The following is a 22,857-nucleotide window of genomic DNA, read 5'->3' on the forward strand; positions in this document are numbered from 1 at the left end:
GGACAACTTTAAATGTTCTAACATAAGAATCATAGGGGTGCCAGAATAAGAGGAAGAAGTTGAAAATTAATTTGAACAAATAATGAAGAAAAACTTCCCCAACCTGGCCAAGGAAACAGACTTCCAGGAAGTCCAGGGAGCTCAGAGAAGCTCAAATAAATTGGACCCAAAAAGGAACACACCAAGGCACATCATCATTAAATTACCTAAGATTAAAGATAAAGATAGAATCTTAAAAGCAGCAAGAGAAAAGGAGAGCTACCTACAAAGGAGTTCCCATAGACTCTCAGCTGATTTCCCAAAAGAAATGTTACAGTTAAGTAGGGGATGGAAAGAAGTATTTGAAGTCATGAAAGGCAAGGACCTACATCCAAGATGACTCTATCCAGCAAAGCTATAATTTAGAATGGAAAGCTAGATAAAGTGCTTCCCAGATAAGGTAAAGTTAAAGGAGTCCATTATCACAAAACTCTTATTATATGAAATGTTAAAGGAATTTATTGAAGGAACAGAAGATCAAGAACTACAAACAGTAAAAGGACAATGAACTCACAACTATTAACAACAACCTAAAAAAAAGAACATGTAAACTAAGCAAAAACTAGAACAGGAACAGAATCAAAGAAATGGACATCATATGGAGGGATTTCAGTGAGGAGAGGGAGAGGAAAAATGGACAGGAAAGGTACATGGAATAAGCATAATTGGTAGGTACAAAATAGATGGGGAGAGGTTAAGAATGGTATGGCAAACAAAGAAGTCAAAGAATTTATATGTACAACCCATGGACATGAGCTAAGGGGGAAGGAAATGTTTGAGGGTTGGGGGATGTAGGACCAAGGGAGAATAAAGGAGGAAAAGTTGGGAAAACTGTAATAGCATAATCAATAAAATATACTTAAAATAAATAAATTATACACAGTCTGTCCAGAAAAAGTCCAGCCATTGTCAATATATTGAGAATGGTTTGTGCAGCCCTGATGTAATGTGGCTGCCAAGGAAAGCGGACTGGAATGTGCATGCATGAACAATGATGACTGCATTGTAGTAGTCAGTGGGGGCAGTAGATGCCTTGTACTGTGTGGCTGTTGCATTCAAAATGACTCAGCATGTAGAGCAAGCAATGAATCTGCATTCAATTTTGTGTTAAGCTTGAACATTCCTCCACAGAAACTATTTAGATGATTCAGAAGGCCACAGCTATGGGTAACTGGTGATTGACAGCTTCATCATGACAATGCACCTGCTCTTGCATCGCACCTCATGCAGAGGTTTTTTTTGTGAAACATCAAATCACTTAGTTGATTTAAGACCGCTATAGCTTGGATTCAGTGCCCTGTGACTTCTGGCTTTTCCCCAAACTAACATCACCTTTGAAAGTGAAGATTTCACCATTGATGAGATTCAGGAAAATATGATGAAGCAGCTGATGGTGACTGGGAGAACTGTGTGAGGTCCCAAGGTGCCTACTTTTAAGGGGACTGAGGTATCATCACCTTTCACACAGTGTATCTTCTTCAATAAATGTCTCTATTTTTCATATTACATGGCTGGGTATCTTCTGGAAAGACCACATATATATTTTGGTACTGAGTTGTATGAGTTGTTTAAAATTTGTGGAGATCTGACTTCCGGCCAAGATGGAGGCGTAGAGGGAAACACTGTGCCTCCTCGCACAACCAAGTTTAAAAACAAAATTTTAGTAACAGAAAAAGCAGCCAAAACACAGAAAATTGAACTATATGGAAGTCTGACAACAACGAACTGTTCGGCCAAACCAGTAAGAGGAATGGAGCCAGTAACTGGCGTGTGGAGTTGCGCAGGAAAACTCTACTGGACCGACCCAGGCATGTGGGTGGTGGTTGGCAGATCCCAGGTGTGGGGTTGCCACATGCAGACCCAGTGAGGGTGCAAGGTGGCTGGCTGACCGTGGTCACACATTCGTGCGCAGATAAACCAGGCAAAGGAGTGAGCAGTGAGACGGACCAAGCAGGCCCCAGCATCGGGAAGCAGCAGAGGGGACTGCTATTGCCCCTTTCTGATCCTGCCCCCACATACAGCATCAAAACCCAGTGACCTGGGTGGCCCCACCCTGGTGAACACCTAGGGCTCTGCCCCTCATACATAACAGGTGTGAACAGATCAAAACATTATGGCTCAAGAAGAACTCTTGAGCGACCAAGAAATAACCAACCTATCAGATGCACAGTTCAAAACACTGGTGATCAGGATGCTCACAGAACTGGTTGATTTTAGTCACAAATTAGAGGAACACATGAGAGCTAAACTAATTGAAATGAATGGAAATGCACAGGAAACCAATAGTGATGGAAAGGAAACTGGGACTCAAATCAAAGGAGTGGACCAGAAAGAGGAAAAAAATGACCAAACAGAAAAGGATGAAGAAACAAGAATTCAAAAAAATGAAAAGAGGTTTAGGAACCTTCAGGACATCTTTAAACATTCCAATATCTGAATTATAGGGGTACCAGAAGGGGAAGAGGAAGAGCCACCAGTGGAAAACTTATTTGAACAAATAATAAAGGAGAATTTCCCCAATCTGGCAAAGGAAATAGACTTCCAGGAAATCCAGGAAGCACAGAGAGTTCCAAAGAAGTTGGACCCAAGAAGAAACACACCAAGGCACATCATCATTACATTAGCCAAAATTAAAACGAAGGAGAGAATCCTAGAAGCAGCAAGAGATAAGGGGACAGTCACCTATAAAGAAGTTCCCATCAGACTGTTAGCTCTTTTCTCAAAAGAGCTAAAGAGACCTTACAGGCAAGAAGGGGCTGGAAAGAAGTATTTCAAGTCATGAAATCCAAAGACCTACAACCAAGATTGCTCTATCCAGCAAAGCTTTCATTTAGAATGGAAAGGCAGATAAAGTGCTTCTCAGATAAGATCAAATTCAAGGAGTTCATCACCACCAAGCCCTTATTATATGAAACATTAAAGGAACTTACCTATGAAGAAGAAGATAAAAAATAGCAACAGTGAAAGGACAGCAAACTCACAGTTATTAACAACCACACCTGAAACAAAAGCAAACTAAGAGGACAGCTAGATCAGGAGTAGAACCACAGAAATGAAGATCACATGGAGGGTTAGCAATAGGGGAATGGGAGGAGGAGAAGGGGGAAGAAGGTACAGAGAATAAGTAGCATAGACGGTAGGTAGAAAATAGGGGGAGGGCAAGAATAGTATGGGAAATATAGAATCTAAAGAACTCGAAACACATAGACATAAACTAAAGTGGGGAGGGGCATGCAGGGTGGAGGGGAATGAAGGGGGAAATAGGACAACTGTAATGGTATAATCAATAAAATATATTAAAAAAATTTTTTAAAGAATAAAAAAAATGCATAAAAAATTGTGGAGGTCTACCCCTTATTGAATATATCATTGAAAGTTATCTTCTCCCATTCAGTGGGTTGTTTCTTCATTTTGTTGACAGTTTCCTTTGCTGTGCAAAAACTTTTTAGTTTGATATAGTGTCATTCACTCATTTTTTTTTTGTCCAAAAGATATATCAGAAAAATATTGTTAACAGAAATGTCCAAGATTCTACTGCCTATGTTTTAATCGAGGAGATTTATGGCTTCAAATCTCACATTTGTCTTTAATTCATTTTGGGTTTATTCTTGTATATGGTATAAATTGGTGATCATTAATTTTTTTGCATATTATCTGTCCAATTTTCCCAATACTATTTAATAGACGGTCTCTACCCCATTGTACATTCTTGCCTTCTTTGTCCAATATTAAAGGATCATAGAGGTGTGTATTTATTTCTGGGACCTCTATTCTATTCATCTGTGTCTGGTTTTATGCCAGTAACACAGTGCTTTGATTTCATGTAGTATACTTTGATATCAGGTAGTAATATGGCTTGAACTTCGTTCTTTTTTTTCCCAAGATTGCTGAGACTACTCGGGTTTTTTTGTGGTTCCATGTACATTTTTGAATTATTTGTTCTAGTTCTATGAAATATGCCATTAGGATTTTGATAAAAATTGTGTTGAATCTATTAATTGCTTTGGGTGGTGTAGACATTTTATGATGTTAATTCTTGCTACCTATGATATCCATATATACCATTTATTTTTCAATTTATTTGTATCTTACTCAATTTCTTTTTTCAGTAACTTAGAATTTTATGAGTACAAGTCTTTTACCTCCTTGGTTGAATTTTCTTTCCAGGTACTTTTCTTAAAATGAAATTTTAAATTTACTGTTTTCTTAAGTTTTTTCCCCCTTTTCCTGTTAGTTCACTATTAGTATATAAAATGGAATAGATTATTGGATATTTATTTTGTATCCTGCTATTTTACTGAATTGATCAGTTCTACTGGTTTTCTAGTGGAATCTAGGGTTCTCCATATACAGTATCATGGCATCTACAAATAATGACAGTTTTACTTTTTCCTTTCGAATTTGGATGCATTTTAGTTTTTCCTCTTATCTCTTTGCTCTGGCCATAGTACTTCCAGTACTATGCTGAATAATAGTGATGAAAGTGTGCATCCCTAGTTCCTGATTTTAAGGGAAACAGGTTTAGTTTTTACGATGGAGTATGATGTTGGCTATGGATTTGACATATATGGCTTTTATTATGTTGAGCTATGTCCCCTCTACTTTCATGTTGCTGAAAGTTTTTAGGATAAAAGGGGTCTGAATTTCATTAAATAGTTTTCTGTATCTATTGATATGATCATATAATTTTTCCCCTTCATTTTGTTTATGTGGTTTATCATATGAATTGATTTGTGGATATTGTAGCTTTTTGTTGCCTGGAATGGTCCTTAATTTACCTTCAGTTTTAAATGACAGCTTTGCTGCGTAAAGTAGTCTTCATTGCAGTTCCTTTTCATCACTTTGAATATTTCCTGCCAATCCCTTCTGGCTTGAAGTGTTTCTGTTGAGAAATCTGCTAACAATCTTATAGGAACTAACTAACTCTTTTTCTTGATGCTCTTAAGACTCTGTTTTTTAAGCTTTGTCATTTTAATTATGACGTATTTTGTTGTGGGCCCTTTTGGGTTCATATTGATTGGTACTTTCTCTGCTTCCTGAACAGGTATGTACTTTTCATTTACTAGGTTAGGGAAGTATTTAACCATTTTTCAAATAGTTTCTGAAATCCCTTGTATTCTCTCTTCTCTTGATACCCCTATGAATGAGATATTGTTATGCATGATGTCATTCACAAGGTCCCTTAGATCAGCGGTCCCCAACATTTTTGGCACCAGGGACTCACTTTGTGGAAGACAATTTTTCCATGGATTGGAGGTGGGGAGAGGGGATACAAAAAGTGGAGCTCAGGCAGTAATGTTAGCAAAGCTTTGCTTGCTCACCTACTACTCAGCTCCTGCTGTGTGGCCTGGTTGCTAACAGACCACAGACTGGTACCAGTCCACCACCCAGGGTTTGGGTACCCCTAACCCAGACTTCCATCATTTTTAAAAATTCTTTTTTTTGTTGTTGCTCTGCTTGGCTGTTTTCTGTTATCTTTTCCTCTAAATTGCTGATTCAATCTTCCGGATTCATCAACCTTGTTGTTTATTCCTTCTAGTGTGTTCTTCATTTCAGGTATTGTATTCTTAATTTCTGACAGATTCTTTTTTATGGTTTCTATGTCCCTTTAATACGTACTATCTCTTTACATTCTCGCTGAGTTCATCCATTGTCCTCCCAAGTTCCTGTGCATCTGTATACACATTGAACTGTGTAACTGGTAGAGTGCTTGCCTTGTCTTTATTTAGTGCTTTTTTTCTGGGGATTTCTCCTTTTCTTTGATTTGGGACATGTTTTCTCTGTTTCCCCATTTTGTCTGCCTTTTCATATTTGTCTCTGTATATTAGATACATCTTCTGTGTCTCCCAATGTTGGTATGGTGTTCTTATATAGTAGGTGTCTTATGGGACTCAGTGGCACAGTCTTCCTTATCACCTGAGCTGGTATTCCAGGAATGGGCTATATTAAGTCCTCTTGGGTGGGTTAGATAAGCCCTCCTATTGTAGTTGTGTCTTGACTGCTGTTGGCTCATTTGTGAGTGGGATAACACCCAGGCTCTGGCTGACCACAAGAATGAATTATGACCATTCATGACCACAGTATATGAATTGCCGTGCAAGACCTGCCCCCCCCTCCCCAAGCAGAGTTGGCCCCAGAGGGTCTGGTGCCTTCCAAGACCTTCCTTTGAATATGTCACTTGTGTGGTTAGTTGGTTGTGTTCTGGTGTGTTCTGAAACACACTCTGGGTTGTGCTGGTTCTGGATCCACTTGGGAGGGACTCTGGTGCAAGTCAATGTCAGATGCTGCTTGTAACCTGCCTTGGGATACGTGTTTAGAGCTGCCATGTAATTCGAATTTGTTGCTGCCTCTACTGGGCCTGGGTGTGTGGGGGAAAGGATAAGCCCTGTAAAAAGGTCAACTTCCAGTAGCTCCAAGTCTGAGGGCAGATTAGTAAAACACCTCAAGGCACCCTGAGATTGGCCTCTACCTTACAGGCTGTGGAACAGGGGCTGTTCCACAACCCCTTGAGTCTGTCTGTATTTCTGAAAGAGCCTTTCAAACAAAGTCTGTAAAGTGGGCCCAGGCTGGCCACAGCCCACAGACTCTTCCACAAGGTGAGAGCTCAGGCAAATAGGACTAGTGGATTTCCTATTTGAGGGTGGTATAGGTCAGGCACTAAGAGGGTCAAAAGTGGCTCCTAATCTAGAGCCACAGTACTCAGTCTCTGCCTGACTCTCTGATCAGAGCACCCTCAAAAATGCACACTGCAGGTCCAGGCTGGGTACAGCCAGCAGCTTTTTCTGCAGGGCATGAGCTAGCATAGTAGGGCCAATGGGAGTCAGAAGGACAAGGCTAGTGAGTCTCTTATTGGGGGATGGCAACAGTGGCATGGAGGGCGGTTGAGGGTAAACAGCTATCATTCTAAAGCCATACAATTCAGTGCCTGTCTTAGTCTCTGAAATAGTTTCCCAAGGAAAAGTACACCACAGGTACACACTGGGTACAGCCAGCAGATTTTTCTGCAGAACTTAAGCTCAGCAGGAGGGTCGTAGTGGGTCACCTGCTGGGAGAGAAGCACTAGTGGTATAGGGAGGGGAAGACGGCCCTTGCTCCAGAACCACATCACTCAGTGTCTGAGTCTCTGCCAAAATCTCCTCAAGAAAAAAAAATGCACTGAAGGTTCCATTGAGAGCAGCCTGCCAATGTGAGCTCAGCAGGGCAGGGTCACTGGATATCTGAAAGACAGGGCTCATGGGTCTTCTGTTGGCTGACAGCACCAACATTGTGCAGGGAGTGAAAAAAATGGCCCACTGCTCCAGAACTACACAATTCACTGAATGCCCATGCCACTATTACTTGGTTCTCTTGAATCTCCTTAATTGTTCCCCAAGGCAGAGTGCATGGTGCCCAAGCAGCAGCAGACCTTTCTGCAGGTTGTGAGCTCAGCCAGGTGGGCCTACAGAGAGTTGGAGAACCAGGCTAGTATACTCCTTCAGACTAGTGCTGTAAGGACAGAAGTGCTTGACCCAGGGAAGATGACATCTGTGGGCAGTTAGATGAAGTAGAGGGTCAAATAAGTGATTTGAAAACAGGGTGGCAGAAAACAATTAGAGTAGCAAAACAAAAATTATTTATTATTATTATTTATCCTTACCGGAGAATAAATTTTCATTGCTTTTAGAGAGAGAGAAAGGGCGAGTGAGAAAGAGACAGAGAAAGAGGGAGAAGGAGGGAGGGGGAGAGGGAGGGAAAAACATCAGTGTTGAGAGAGTATTATCCATTGACTGCCTTCTCATAGATGCCCTGACCAAAGATTGAACCCAACACCTGGGTATGTACCCTGACCAAGAATTGAACCTGTAACCTTTTGGTATATGGTATGATGTTCTAACCAAGTGAGCCACACCTGCCAGGGCCAGAAAAAAAATTTTTTACTATTATTTTCATCTCCATATTATTTATTTTATATTTTATTTATATTTTATTAATTATACTATTACAGTTGTCCAAATTTTCTCCCCTTTACCTTCCTCCACCCAGCAACCACCACTCTTTCAGGCAATACCAAAACCATTGTTCCTACAGAAATCACAGAAATCATTATTTATGATTAAAATTATGACTCCTGGTTGCAAATGACATCCTTCCTTATCACACCCCAACTTAATTTAGAAAAATATTGGTATACTAAAAATACGATAAGTCAAATACAATAATTTCTGGTGAACAAAGGAGGTATGCAGAATTCCAATCTGGGAAACAGAAACTCATTGACTGAATAGTTACTGAATATCCACTATGTACCAGATAAATAAGAATACAAAGTTCCTGTCTTTCAGGTTTCCCCACATTATCCAGGAAAACAAGGCAATCACATCAGTACATTATAAGTTGCAATGACATGCAAACAGCTAAGGGAGCATTGCTGCAGCATCTCATGTACTAAGGGAACACTTGCTGCAGTGTCCTCAGGTGCACAAAATATCTGTACAAATTGGGTCAATCATTCATTTATTCCTAAGTTTTCCATTATCTTGATCCTTTCCACACTTTGTATATAAATTGCAAAGATACTCTATTACACAAATAAACAGTAATAAAACTATTAATAACTACCTTAATTTCAAATAGATAACAGGAACTAGAAACCATTTTCCAATCTCTCAAATTATTTTTCCTACTAAAATGTACAGTCAGATCCACAGCTGCTAAATTTCAGGTGAAACTGCTTTTTGTAATCCCACGGCATTCTAAGTGTAAAGAACTTCAACTGTGGACCTACTCTTGCCCCACCCTGTGTGTATATCTCAATAGTGAGAAACAACAAGACTTTACTGAAAAAAAAAAATCTTTGCTTAATACTGAACTATATAATAGTGACTATTCTGGAAGTCCACTTAATCATGGAATATGAAAATAAAAGTAAAAAGGTAAAACACAAAATTTCAAATATCAGAAGGGAGTAGAGAGCTGCAGTAGTTTCCTAATAATTTTTGATCAGATATACTACTCTCAAACAATTGATGCTTAATAAGTATTTACTGGATGAATGAGCTTCTGGGATCAATGAATCCATGAAATTCTATGCTAAATGCTGTGTCTTTCTTAAAGCTTAAAGCAGCCTACATGCTTAGCCTGCCTGTATATTTATCTAAACCCCTCTTTCACTTAATGCTTAATATGACTCTGGTCAATAAATCTAAAGGATGACTTCACCACAGCAATCTCTCAACAAGCATTAGCTTAGTTAATACGACTATTCATTGCTGTGGCCCTGACAGTGACCACTTTCTTGGCTTATTGGAGGAGTTTCAGTAAGGAAAACTATACACATTATATATTCTTTCACAGATTCAAAACCTCAGCTTCTTAGAACCTCAGCTACACTTGGTCAACAATCCTGTAATTGGCAATAAATCCTCCTATATCTCTGAGACAGGTAAACTGAAAACTTTCTTTTTTCTCCTTTAGTTTTGTCATCTTAACACCTGAAATGCACAGGAGTAAATGTAAAGATTCTTGGAACTATTTTCCTTTTATGGTGTCTCACTCTAGACTTTGTGGAGTCAGACAGAACTTAGAATAAATCCCAGATCTAATACTTTGAGTCCTGGGATCTTTTACTAATTACATAACTTTTCCAAATCTCAATATCCTTCTCTATAAAATGATAAAAGTATTTGTATTATTGGGATGTTAAAAGTAAATTACAAGATATAAGTGGCAAAGTTCATGGAATATAGTAGTGCTCAAAAATATCAGTTTCCTCCATGCTCTTTGTTCTCTTCAGACTGATTGAATGAGAAACATTCATATTATGAAGCAGAGTCTGCAATTTGCTTTACCCCAAATTCACCAGTGTAAATGTTAATCTCATACAAAAATATTAGCTAAGATCCTGAGTCCTGTGACCAAACCCAGGCTGTCCTATACTTCTGCAGAGCACTTCTCTCAGTAACTTCTCCCAATACCTCTATGAGCAGGCATTATTTATAGATGAAGCACTGAGCTAGTGAGGGGAACTAAGTTCACTGATTCCAGATCTCTAAAATCTTTCCTCAAAGCCCTAATGCTCAGCCACAATAGCTTTGTAAGTTTTTTTTTTCTGCTGAAAGCTAGGACCAAAAATCTAGTAACATAGGAGGGAAATTAGTATCTCAACAGGTGTGTTCTGAAATGTAGAGATAGTCTGCATAACAAGTGTGATAAAAGAGGCTTTTGGCACCTCTAAACTCTCTGTAGCCCAACCTCCAAGGTCATCCTGAACACGATGCCTTCTTTGAAGCCTTCATACCAGATCCCTCTGTTCTCCATAATACTCTGGAGATGCCCTGGCTTTAGGACATGGTATGAGACATTTAGGGAAGGAGGGGAAAAGGAAGGGAGTAGAGAGAAGGTAACAGCTAGAGGGAAAGTAGGGTTGAAATGGAAGTTTTTAATTAAGACCTAAAAGACTTAGGAAAAGCTTTATACTTCTGCCTTTAACAGCCTAAAAGATTTACTAGTTAGGGAGGCTATACCAGAAAGACAGCTATTACCAAAGACACCTGTTTATATCAGAAAGACTTATCTGCATGAGATGGCAAGTATTTGTTTACCAATCATTTGCTCTTTTCATCTTTCTGTGAATTGTCTTCCTCCTCCTTTGAAACCCTAGAACCTTAGCTCATGATAGCATATAAGCCCCAACTGCCTAACTACCTTTGTGTTGCTTATGTTTTTTTGTGGGGCTCCTGTATATATAAAATTAAAATTTTTTCCTGTTGATCTGTGCCAATTTAATTATTAGGCCAGCTAAAGAACCTAGAAGGTAAGACAAAGAAATTTTTCTTCTTCAACAACACCCACATGCTACTACAGTTTCGTGCATTGAACACATACCCACATGCCCTCTTTTCCCCCTGAACAAGTTGGATAGCTCTCAGAGAGTGACACTCTGACATAAACAGTTTCGGCCTGTCATCTTCTAAAGTCTTTATTTGCCTACTTGACCACAATGCCATTCTCATGCCCAGGTAAATTAGAAATGATTATCTAATACTCAATTATCCCCCCAAAAGCTTTCTTTTAACTTTTGCAATGCATTCAACAATTATTTGTTGAATGAATGAGTGTAGTACTTTTTCTGCAGTACTATTTCCCAAATAACTCACAATCAGTAATATAACAATAGATTAACATGGCTGAGATTCTAACACCTTTTCAGTTCGAATTAGGTACACAGAGACTTCAAGATGTTTATGACTTGTCAACAGATCAGCTAACAAAAACAAATCAACTTTTAATATACTTTACAACTGAGAACTCACACACTCCTGATAATCTTCCAGTTCTAAAACCAGAGAATTAATAGCAATTTCTATCTTGCTATCTCTTAAATTTTTGTAAGTCTCCTATTTTATTTCATATACTTTAGATTTTCTTTTATGTAAGTCGATACTACTTATTTTAAATCTCACTTTTCAGTAAACTTTTAATAGAATGTTAATTATTTTTCTGGTTAAAAAACAAAATCTATTATCTTACCCATCCATAAGCAGTACTTCGTTCATGCTCCTGAGTGATATCAGCTACATAAGCAAATATCACAGAGAATGTGACTGAGAAGACTCCAGACATAGAAATCATTGCAAAATACCACCTAAAAAAAAAAAATCACTTCAATTACCCAGAAGACAGGTAGTGTATATACATCTTTATAAACAGAGTGAAAGATAACATGTAGATTATAAACCAAAAAATAAATAAAAAAATATGCATGCATAAAATATAAAGGACAACTAATAAAGTACGATCAACATAGAAATAAAGAAGCAGGAACATACTAATTTTGTCACTGTTAAAAAGGTGTCAGTATAAGTAGTTTCAATAAGTAAAGTTAGCTTTTAAGAATGCCAAAACAAGAGAAATAAAAACTCTAAATTTCCTAGCTTTAGTTAAGAAAAAGACAGCACAGGGGAAGACTTCCGCCAAGATGGAGGCATAGGTGGATATGCCGTGCCTTCTCACACAACCAAGTTTAGAGACAACTAAATATTAGCAACAAAAAACACAGCCAGGGACTTCCGCCAAGATGGAGGTATAGGTGGATGTGCCGTGCCTTCTCACACAACCAAGTTTAGGGACAACTAAATATTAGCATCAGGAAACACAACCAGAACACGGAAAACTGAACTTTTCGGAAGTCCGCTAACAACAAATTCTTCAGCCCCACCGGTAAGGGGCGAAACCGGCGTCTGGTGAGGAGTTGCAAAGGAGGGCTTGGTCGGACCTGGGCGCAGAATCCAGATGCGCAAATCCGGACGTGCGGGTTCCAGACGCAGGATTGGACCTGGTGAGCGACCGAGCGACCCACCGGGTGAGCGACTGCAGAGGAGACAGTGGGGAGGCGGTGCAGCGTGTTGACTGCGGTTGCCTGATTGCGTGCGAGCGAGGGAGTGGGAGGTTGGACCGGCCGCTGTGGCGATAGAGGGCGCCGCCATTTCCCCGCTCTGACCACGCCCCCACATACAGCGTCACAACCCAGCGACCTGGGAGTCCAAGGCGCCGCTTCTCACATTTAAAGGGCCAGAACAGACCAAAAATGTCGCAGGAAGACCTCAAAGCCCCAGAGATAAATCTAAGCGACGAAGAAATAGCAAAACTCTCAGACGCACAGTTTAAAACACTGGTCATCAGCTTCCTCACAGATCTGGTTGATTATAGCCACAAATTAGAGAAACATATGAAGGCTAAATTAAGGGAAATGAATGGAATTCCACAGGAAACCCATAGAGATGAAAAGGAAACTGGGACTCAAATCAATGGAGTGGACCAGAAGAAAGCAAATAATGGCCAAACAGAAAAGAGTCAAGAAGCAAGAATCAAAAAAATGAGGAGAGTCTTAGAAACCTCCAGGACATCTTTAAACACTCCAATATCCGAATTATAGGGGTACCAGAAGGGGGAAAGACACAACCACCAGTGGAAAAATTATTTGAACAAATAATAAAAGAAAATTTCCCCAATCTGGCAAAGGAAATAGACTTCCAAGAAATCCAAGAAGCCCAGAGAGTACCAAAAAAGTTGGACTCAAGAAGAAACACACCAAGGCATATCATAATTACATTAGCCAAAATTAAAATGAAGGAGAGAATCCTAGAAGCAGCAAGAGCTAAGGGGACAATCACCTACAAAGGAGTCCCCATCAGACTGTCAGCAGATTTCTCAAAAGAGACCTTACAGGCAAGAAGGGGCTGGAAAGAAATATTCCAAGTCATGAAATCTAAAGACCTACAACCAAGATTGCTCTATCCAGCAAAACTTTCATTTAGAATGGAAGGACAGATAAGGTGCTTCTCAGATAAGATCAAATTCAAGGAGTTCATCATCACCAAGCCCTTATTATATGAAATGTTAAAGGGACTTATCTAAGGAAAAGAAGTTAAAGAAACATGAACAGTGAAAGGACAACAAATTCACAGTTATTAACAACCACACCTAAAACGAAAGCAAACTAAAAGGACAGCTAGATCAGGAGTGGAAATATAGAAATGAAGATCTTAAGGAGGGTTAGCAACAGGGGAGTGGGAGGAGGAGATGGGGGGAGAAGGTACAGAAAATAAGTAGCATAGACAGTAGATAGAAAATAGATGGGGGGGGCAAGAATAGCACGGGAAATATAGAACCTAAAGGACTTGAGACACATGGACATAAACTAAAGGGGGGTAATGGTGGGGATGGGGGGCCAGGGTGGAGGGGAATGAAGGGGGGAATAGAACAACTGTAACAGCATAATCAATTAAAAAAAAAAACACAGCCACAACACAGAAAATTGAACTTTTCCGAAGTCTGTTAACAACAAATTCTTCAGCCTGACCAGTAAGGGGCAAAACCAGCAGCTGGTGGAGCGGGGTTGCAGAGGAAAACTCGGTCAGATGGACTCAGGCTGCAGAATCCAGGCGCAGGGTTGGACCTAGTGAGCAACCACGGGGAAACAGCGGGGGAGCAGGGCTGCGGGTTGACTGTGGTCATGCATTGGTGCGCTGATAGACAAGCGAGGGAGTGGGCGATTGGACCGGGACCCAGCAGGTCCCCGTGGCAAGCGGCAGGGAGGGTGCCGCCATTTCCCTGCTCTGATCCCACCTCCACATACAGCGTCATAACACGGCGACTCTGAGTGGCCTGGCCCTGGTGAACCACCTAAGCCTCTGCTCCTCGCCCAGCTGTGAGAAACAGCAGAGGGGGTCGCCATTTCCCCGCTCTGACCACGCCCCCACATACAGCCACAACCCAGCGACCTGAGAGTCCAAGGCTCCACTCCTCACACTTAAAGGGCGAGAACAGACCAAAAATGGCTCAAGAAGATCTCAAAGCCCCAGAGCCTATAAATCTAAGCGATGAAGAAATAGCAAAACTCTCAGACACACAGTTTAAAACACTGGTGATCAGGATACTCACAGAATTGGCTGATTATAGCCACAAATTAGACAAATATATGAAGGCGAAACTAATTGAAATGAATGGAATTGCACAGGACACCAATAGCAATGAAAAGAAAACTGGGATTCAAATCAATGGAGTGGACCAGAAGAAAGCAAATAATGGCCAAACAGAAAAGAGTCAAGAAGCAAGAATTCAAAGAAATGAGGAGAGTCTTAGGAACCTTCAGGATATCTTTAAACGCTCCAACATCCGAATTATAGGGGTACCAGAAGGGGGAAAGGAACAGCCACCAGTGGAAAACTTATTTGAACAAATAATAAAGGAGAATTTCCCCAATCTAGCAAAGGAAATAGACTTCCAGGAAATCCAGGAAGCTCAGAGAGTCCCAAAGAAGTTGGACCCAAGAAGAAACACACCAAAGCACATCATCATTACATTAGCCAAAATTAAAATGGAGAGAATCCTAGAAGCAGTAAGAGCTAAGGGGACAGTCACCTACAAAGGAGTTCCCATCAGACTGTCAGCGGATTTCTCAAAAGAGACCTTACAGGCAAGAAGGGGCTGGAAAGAGGTATTCCAAGTCATGAAATCCAAAGATCTACAACCAAGATTGCTCCATGCAGCAAAACTTTCATTTAGAATGGAAGGACAGATAAAGTCTTCTCAGAGAAGATCAAATTCAAGGAGTTCATCATCACCAAGCCCTTATTATATGAAATGTTAAAGGGACTTATCTAAGAAAAGAAGTTAAAGAAACATGAACAGTGAAAGGACAGCAAACTCACAGTTATTAACAACCACACCTAAAACAAAAGCAAACTAAAAGGACAGCTAGATCAGGAGTGGAAACAGAAATGAAGATCTCAAGGAGGGTTAGCAACAGGAGAGTGGGAGGAGGAGATGGGGGGAGAAGGTACAGAAAATAAGTAGCATAGACAGTAGATAGAAAATAGATGGGGGGGCAAGAATAGTATGGGAAATATAGAATCTAAAGAACTTTAGACACATGGATATAAACTAAAGGGGGGGTAATGGTGGGGACAGGGGGTAGGGTGGCGGGGAATAAAGGGGGGGAATAGAACAACTGTAACAGCATAATCAATAAAAAATTTTTTTAAAAAAAGAAAGAGACAGCACATAAGAAATAACTTTACAAGAGCTACACAAAAGATAACAAAAATATTAATGTAATTAAGTCCAAAGTTTTATCATATGCATAGATGCCTTAAAAAAACTGATTAGAACACTAGCAAACAATGTCACAGAACAAAAATGAGGATTTATCCCAGATATAATAAAGTTTCAATATTAGAAAAATATATTAATATAATTCATTATAATAACAAATGTACGGAGAAAAAGAATAAAATGATCTCCATTTTGCAATATGTCATCTTTTATTAATTTGACATCAAATGTTCATTTAAAAAAGAACATTTCTGGATAAAATAGAATGACTACTTTTCAATCTAAAAGCTAGTTATAAAAGCTAGGTTAACATTTAATGATAAAACTTTACAACACTTCCTTGATTATGAGAAAGATTAGTCCCCAATCATCACTTTCATTTAACATTAGTAGTTAAATAAGAGCAGCAAAAGCTACTCTTAGTCAATAAGAGTAGCAAAAGCAGCACCATGAAAAATGTAAGAGAATAAGTAAATAATTAAAAAATCTAAAAATAAAAAAATTAATGTATTCAGAGGACACTAAAAATAAAGCCCTAATTCATTGGAAAAACATGTTATGTTCTCTTGGGAATTATTCTGCCTGGTTTCAGGAGCTATAAATCCCATTGACAGGTGAAAGGCCCCATGGCTAGGGGACCTTGGGACCATAAGCTACTAAGGAGACAAAACGTATCTCCCAGCAGGGACACAGCCTCTGCCCCCTTTACATTACCCTGCTTGGCCCCTGGTGGATGGCTGGATAGTCAGTGATAGGTAAGATTCCTCAAGGGAGGAACAGCCTAAGGCAGGCACAGACACAAAGAGACCATCAGGGAAGGACTTAGGGGACTATAGAAAAGGGGTGATGGACCATTGTAACAGGGTGCAGCCAAAAGGGGGCCCCCAAACACGGATTTGGAATGGGGTCCAGAACTCAAGGTGTCCAGGAAATATTATATATATAGGATGTCCTCACCGTTCCCCCCACAGCACAGGTGTGAGTTGGGGGAAGGGACACATGGACCAGGGCCATTGAGAACTGTTTTGTACAGCAACAGCTTTGCAGCTAACCTCTGGCATGGTCATTTAACATATCTATAACCTTTAACTGGTTTCATAGATATGTTAAATAGCTGGGGCCATGCTTTTAGCTAGGGGAATGGAAGTGGCTTCCACCCAAGATGTAACTGGGAGGCAACTCCCCCTGGTTACAGCACCTGTGTGAGAGCTTAGAGATGACTGGCTCCACACCATGGGATCATGCCTGACCAGACTCACTATGGCAGCCCAGTAATGCTGGAAGGATATGGGAGTGTTGGCAAGTGTAGCTGATTGTGGCAGTAGTCGGAAATGGAGCTGCAGAGGATAGGCATGGGGTTTTAAACCCAGATACAGCAGCCATTGAGAAGAGAAAACCACGTGGCTTTGGCCAGAGCCACAGCCCTGTGAGGAAGAATCACCATGCAGCTTTAGCGGAGAACTGCCACTTAGCTTTGGCAGAGTGGCGACCAACCCCCCTACAGCTTTGCCAGGGAGAACCACGCAGCTTGATCCTGGCCAATGACACAGCTGATGGTGTCAGGAGCCTGAATCTACTTCTCTTCCTGAGATATGGTACCCCAAATTAGGGCAGAGGGAGAAGGAAGGATGATGTGCATCTGTAGGTATCCTAAAGGACTTTGATATTTTAATGAAGACACTAGGTCACTCTTTTAATTCTATATAGCTTTAAATAAACATTTTATTTCCTTTTCACAAATCTCTGGCATTAAGAGAGATCTTTCCTCTGGCAGTGGACAATGTGAACCTAGTGGGGAGTCCTTTCAGTAATACTATATTGCACTTGGCCCTGTTCTGTAACACCCTCACCCCTTGGCTTTGTTATAGCCTGAGTCCTCATTCTATCTGTAAAGTCTCCTAATCTCTCCGAAGCCCACACACTACAACTGACTTAAGCCTCAAACAATGCCAGAGGTGGGGGCAGTTCTGTGGCTCAATCAGGCCTGAGAAAGAATGCATAAAATCCTGTGAAACCTGCTTTGCTAAGAATGTCCTCAAATTAAATGTTAAGGGTCCAAGCACAAAATGAGTTTGTTTCCCAAAGTTTTATGGCCTTTTGGAGTCACTCTATCTGACCCTGACTAAGAATAAGCCCTTATAGTTTTTTGAATGTCATCTATTCCTTGATCATTACTGCCAGACAATGATTGATGAGCTTAACGTATATACCCTGTATTTCTATGCAAACTAAACCCAATAAAAAAGCCCATTGAGAAAGAGGCTTAATAACTTTCTCCTTTGAGAGACTGGTTAGCCTTTCCTCTGAAAGATCATGTCTTGATAGATTTATTCTCATCCGAGGTGACTGGGGAGCTCTGCTGGGTGGAGTATCCCCACAATGTTCTTAAACAGAAAGAATCAATATCAAAAAGTACTTAAAACAATTTTTCACCTGGTAAAAAGTAAAATGATCCATATGAGTACCCAACAAATTCACAATGTGACAAATGTTGACATTAAAAAATTCCTATCAAATAATCAAATGATGGCATTTTCACATAAGTCATAAAAAGAAAATCTATTAATTGCATTAAAAACAAAACACAAAACCTTCCCTTTTAAGGTGTGGTCCTTCACATTGCTGAGTTTAGCAACAGGAATTTTGGCCAAAATACCAACGTCTAGACTCTTACAGAAACAACTAAGTTACAGCTCTAGTGCAAATTCCAACTCATCTTGGTAACTAAATAGACTTGTTTACATGCTAAGTATGCTCTTCCTATTCATCACAAAAAATGAGAACATAGCCCTGGCTGGGTAGCTCAGTTAGTTAGAGCACTGTCCCAATACACCAAAGTTGTGGGTTTGATCTCTGTCTGGTCAGGGCACATACAAGAATCAACAAATGAATGCATAAATAAGTGGAACAACATGCTGATGTTTCTCTCTCTCTCTCTAAAAATCAATAAATAAAAATTTTAAAAAATTGCTTAGAATAGGTTACTGGTCTCACCACATTATACACAAAAGTGACCCCTGCCTATCGACATAGCTGTGTCATATCAGTGCTCTAAACAAATATAAGCTGACAAAAACAATACATTTACAAAGTCAACTGAGCCACAGCATTGAGTACAAAGATCCTCAGCTCCTTCCTGAGACCCAATGCAGTAACTCATCTCATGGCAACTACAGCTTTTATTTCTATTTCTTCACTTCAGATTTAATTCTGCAATCTCTTCATTTCCCTATTTATAACACTGGCAACATGGTAACTGACAAAACTGGCTTTCGCTATTACCAAAGAGATCATATGAAAACACATATAAAACTGCTTTGAAATGGTTAAGAAGTGCTCTTGCTGCTGTATTATTCATATGTGACCCAAGCAGTCATGATGATGAAAGGCTGAGTCACTCACCAAGGGCTGATCCTCATCAATGGAATTGGGAAGCAAGTAAAGAAGACAGTGCACAGGAGAAAGGGCTTCCTCCCCCAAACATCAGACAAAGCACCTATGAGCGGTGCACTCAGAAAAGAGAGCAGGCCCTGGAGAAGAAAACAGAAGCAATGGTCAGATTTATGATTCAATATTCCAATTACTTGTAACTCACATTTTCTAGATTTTTATTTACTTATTTTTAGAGAGGGGAAGGGAGAAAAAGAGGGAAACATCAATGTGTGGTTGACTCTCACATGGCCCCCACTGGGGACCTGGCCTGCAACCCAGTCATGTGCCCTGACTGGGAATCAAACCTGTGACCCTTTGGTTCACAGGACTGTACTCAATCCACTGAGCTATACTAGCCAGGCATAACTCGCATTTTCTAAATAAATTTTTAAATGCTGTAGTTCATTTTGTTGGTCCCAAAGCAGAATAACTTCAAACATGAAATACAAATTGCCATTTAAAACAGTATCTGATAAAATTCCTAAACATGCTGTAGAAAAAGAAGAAGAGCTTGTTTTCTAGGAGAAACTGGAAAAGAGAGGTGATATGAAATATATATATACACCCATAGTTAGCCCTTAAAACAAACATAAACCAAATGTGTAAGAGCCAGAATTTTTTAAATAAAGTTTTAAAAATATTTTATTTATTTATTTTTAGAGAGAGGGAAAGGGAGGGAGAATGAGAGGGGGAGAGAAACATCGATGTGTGGTTGCCTCTTGTGGACCCCCAACTGGGGACCTGGCACACAACCCAGGCATGCGCCCTGTCTGGGAATTGAACCAGTGGCCCTTGGGTTTGTAGGCTGGCACTCAATTCACTGAGCTAAACCAGCCAGGGCAGAAGCCGGAATCTTAATTCATTTTAATAAATATGTATACCATACCTATTCTATAAAAAGCTGTGGATTAACTGGTACAATAATACACCCAAATGAATATACACCTTCTACTCTCAAACCACCTATAAACTAATAGGGATAAATAGAACAAGCATGCATATACCAAATGTCCATAGGAGAAGTTGAAGTTCTATCTTCCTGCTGAATTTAGGAAGGAAATAATAAAACTTAACAGAGTTGAGGGTAAGGGGAAACTAGAGATGAGAACACCACACATACACAAAGGAAGAAACTCATGTTGACTATTTGTCAGGTACTCTGTTGGCTGCCTACTTTCCTATCAATTTCCTGTTTGACCTCTGGATCCTCTGAGCTGACCACAGGCCTGACCCTCAGGCCCTGCTGGTACCACAGTCCTCTCTTCATGTGCTCTGTCTGCACAATACAAACATATTTCCAATTTCTGTCTTCTGAGTTCCATGCTTATAGTCAAATGGACACAAGATATATACAGTCCCCCCATATATCCCAATGGCTGCCTGAAATGGCAGCCATTTCAATGGCTGTTACAGGTACATAAAATTTCTACCTTGTATCTCTGTTCTTGTGTTTTGTAATTATTTGTTACACAAAATTTCATATACTATAATACATTCAAAAGTAAATGCTAAAATTCCCTTATAACACAAAAAACAAGTATCTAAATGTAAATTAAAAATTGAATTAAAAACTTAAAATGAAAGATATTTTTCCTGAAAGGTTAGGCAAAAAATATGGGTGCAAATTATACATGGTAAAATATGTTTTTTTCCAATGTGTACATAACTATGATATAGTTTAATTTATAAACTACTGACAATAATAGCAAATAATACCTTATACTCTCTCTTTGTCATAATATCTAATTGCACTGTACACACAGTATAGATATTGTGGACAAAGGGATGTTCACGTGCCAGGTGAAATTGTGCAAGATTTCATCACTGTACTCAGAATGGTGTGCAATTTAAAACATATGAATTGTTTACTTTTGAGTTTTTCATTTAATATTTTGACTGCAGTTGACTACAGGTAACTGAAACTGAGGAAAGAAACTACAGCAGATGATGCTTCTATAAAATAGTCAGTCAGAACATGGGGGGGGGGGGCATTTCCCTCCACTGGCCAAGACTGTGGCAGGGGGAGATTCTTATGAGTATGTAGAAAGCTAGAAATATCAATGGATAGGGCTCTGAGCATTCAAAGAGCTACCAAGATAAATGGATAGAAAAAAAGCCCTCCCCAACCTATCCATATAAGAACTTAGGGCCTGGGCAGAATGCTGAGATGGTCTTTGACATAGGAGTGTCATTCTCCCAGGTGGCATAACACCTGAATAAAACCTCTCTTCTTTTGCATCAGCATCTGCCTCACGAGTTTGGCTTTTGTGGTGACAGGCAGCTGAATGTCCGTTTTTGTCTGGTTATAAGACAGGACAACTGCAAACCTGACCAGACACCCACACTTCACACCTTGGCTAAGAAGCCCTCCAAAGCTTCCTCCTACATCCCTCCACTCCCCAAGGCTATTGTTTAGACAATTCTCGCTTAAGGACCTCTCTACATACTTCCCTTGCTGTGACACACTTCAGCACTGTTTACATGAATTAAAATAAAGCCATCTTTCAGGTTGGAAGATGGCGATGGAGTAGGAGGGAGCAGATTCCACCTCCCCCTACGCACAGGAGAAAAACCTAGTTGATCTACAGAGGAACAGAGAAAACAGCCAACAGTACCCCAGCATTTATGAAAATAAGAGACCAGAAATTAAGAGACTGAAATGTCAGAAGGTAAGGAGACTACTGCAGGACAATAAGGTCCCAGGGAACAGCACGAGATGGAGCTGTAGCCCCAGGCCCAGAGCCTGGTGCTCGGCTCCCAGTGCTGTGTCTACAACAGACTCTTTGGGAGCTGCAGGCCTGCCACAGAGTCCTTGGGAGAGAGCTGGGTCAACTGCTCCTGCCCTCCCTGGCCAAGCGGGGTTTGAGCAGCACCAGGAGAGACCTTGTTGCTTGAAGTTGCAGAGAGGGGAATAAGGACAAAGAGGCAAAAACATGAGGGCTGTGATTACCCAGGGAGGCTGTGGTCACCTGCTTGGGAGAGTTGAGAGCCCCACAGTGACCAGCATTGACCCTGATAGTCACCAGTCTGGCTGGAGAATTAGGATATACTGAGCAGCAGGCTTGAGTAGAAGGAATTTCTCAAAAAGTAAAACTGTTTGGGGGATTCTCCTGTGACAGACGCTCAGCTTACTCCCCACCCAGTCGGGCAGCAATACCCAGGTTGCATGGAAGTCCCTGCATTTCCCCACAGCACTGGTAAGGGTTCACGCCCAAGCCCGCCAGACCCAGGCAGCCTGGCCAGCGTGCTCACCCACCCACACCCTAGCCCAAGGTGATGACCCCCGGGGAAAGGGCACTCTAAAGAACACATGGATCCCCTACCTGGGGCTCTGGGGAGAGGTGCCACACTAGCTCTTGGGAGAGTGCTTCCAAGACTCTCCCAAGACTCTCCCAAGACTCTTTCTTATGTGGACATAGGAAAGTCCATGCCAACTGCCCCTCAGTCTGCTGCAGCCAGCAAGACCAGAAAAACCAGTTTGGCCAGTTTAAAATCGACAAGAGGTTTCTTTTTGTCGATTACTTAAAAAGATTACTTTTTAAGTAATCTTTTATTTTTTTAATTTTTATTATTGTTTATCATTCAATACCTTTTTCCTCTCTTTCCTTCTTTCTTGTTTCATTCCTCCTTACATTCTTTCCAATTTTATCTCTTCTTCCTCCCTTCTCCTGCCTTTTCTTTCCCCAATACCCACAAGTGAGACAAAAAATTTACAACTGTAAAAGAACCAGAGTTAGACCCAAAAGAGGGGGCATCCTAACAGTTGAGACAGTGAGACAAATGTCACTTTGC

At 40.4% G+C, this 22,857-nt stretch overlaps 1 protein-coding gene across 3 annotated transcripts in view; it reads right to left on the reverse strand.

Moving 5' to 3' along the window:
- Positions 1-22,857, reverse strand: part of MFSD14B (major facilitator superfamily domain containing 14B) — a 159,320-nt gene that overhangs the window by 47,903 nt on the left and 88,560 nt on the right. For all 3 annotated transcript variants that reach the window (XM_053662797.1, XM_037157074.2, XM_053662796.1), the window contains 2 exons: positions 19,036-19,163; positions 11,548-11,662 (listed from right to left, as the gene is read on the reverse strand). In XM_053662797.1, coding sequence (XP_053518772.1) covers positions 11,548-11,662; positions 19,036-19,163 — 243 coding nt within the window. The remainder of the gene's footprint in view (positions 1-11,547; positions 11,663-19,035; positions 19,164-22,857) is intronic.

The sequence above is a fragment of the Artibeus jamaicensis genome, unplaced genomic scaffold, assembly GCF_021234435.1.
Source record: "Artibeus jamaicensis isolate MK-2021 breed Jamaican fruit bat unplaced genomic scaffold, CSHL_Jam_final contig_288, whole genome shotgun sequence".
Lineage (NCBI taxonomy): Eukaryota > Metazoa > Chordata > Mammalia > Chiroptera > Phyllostomidae > Artibeus > Artibeus jamaicensis.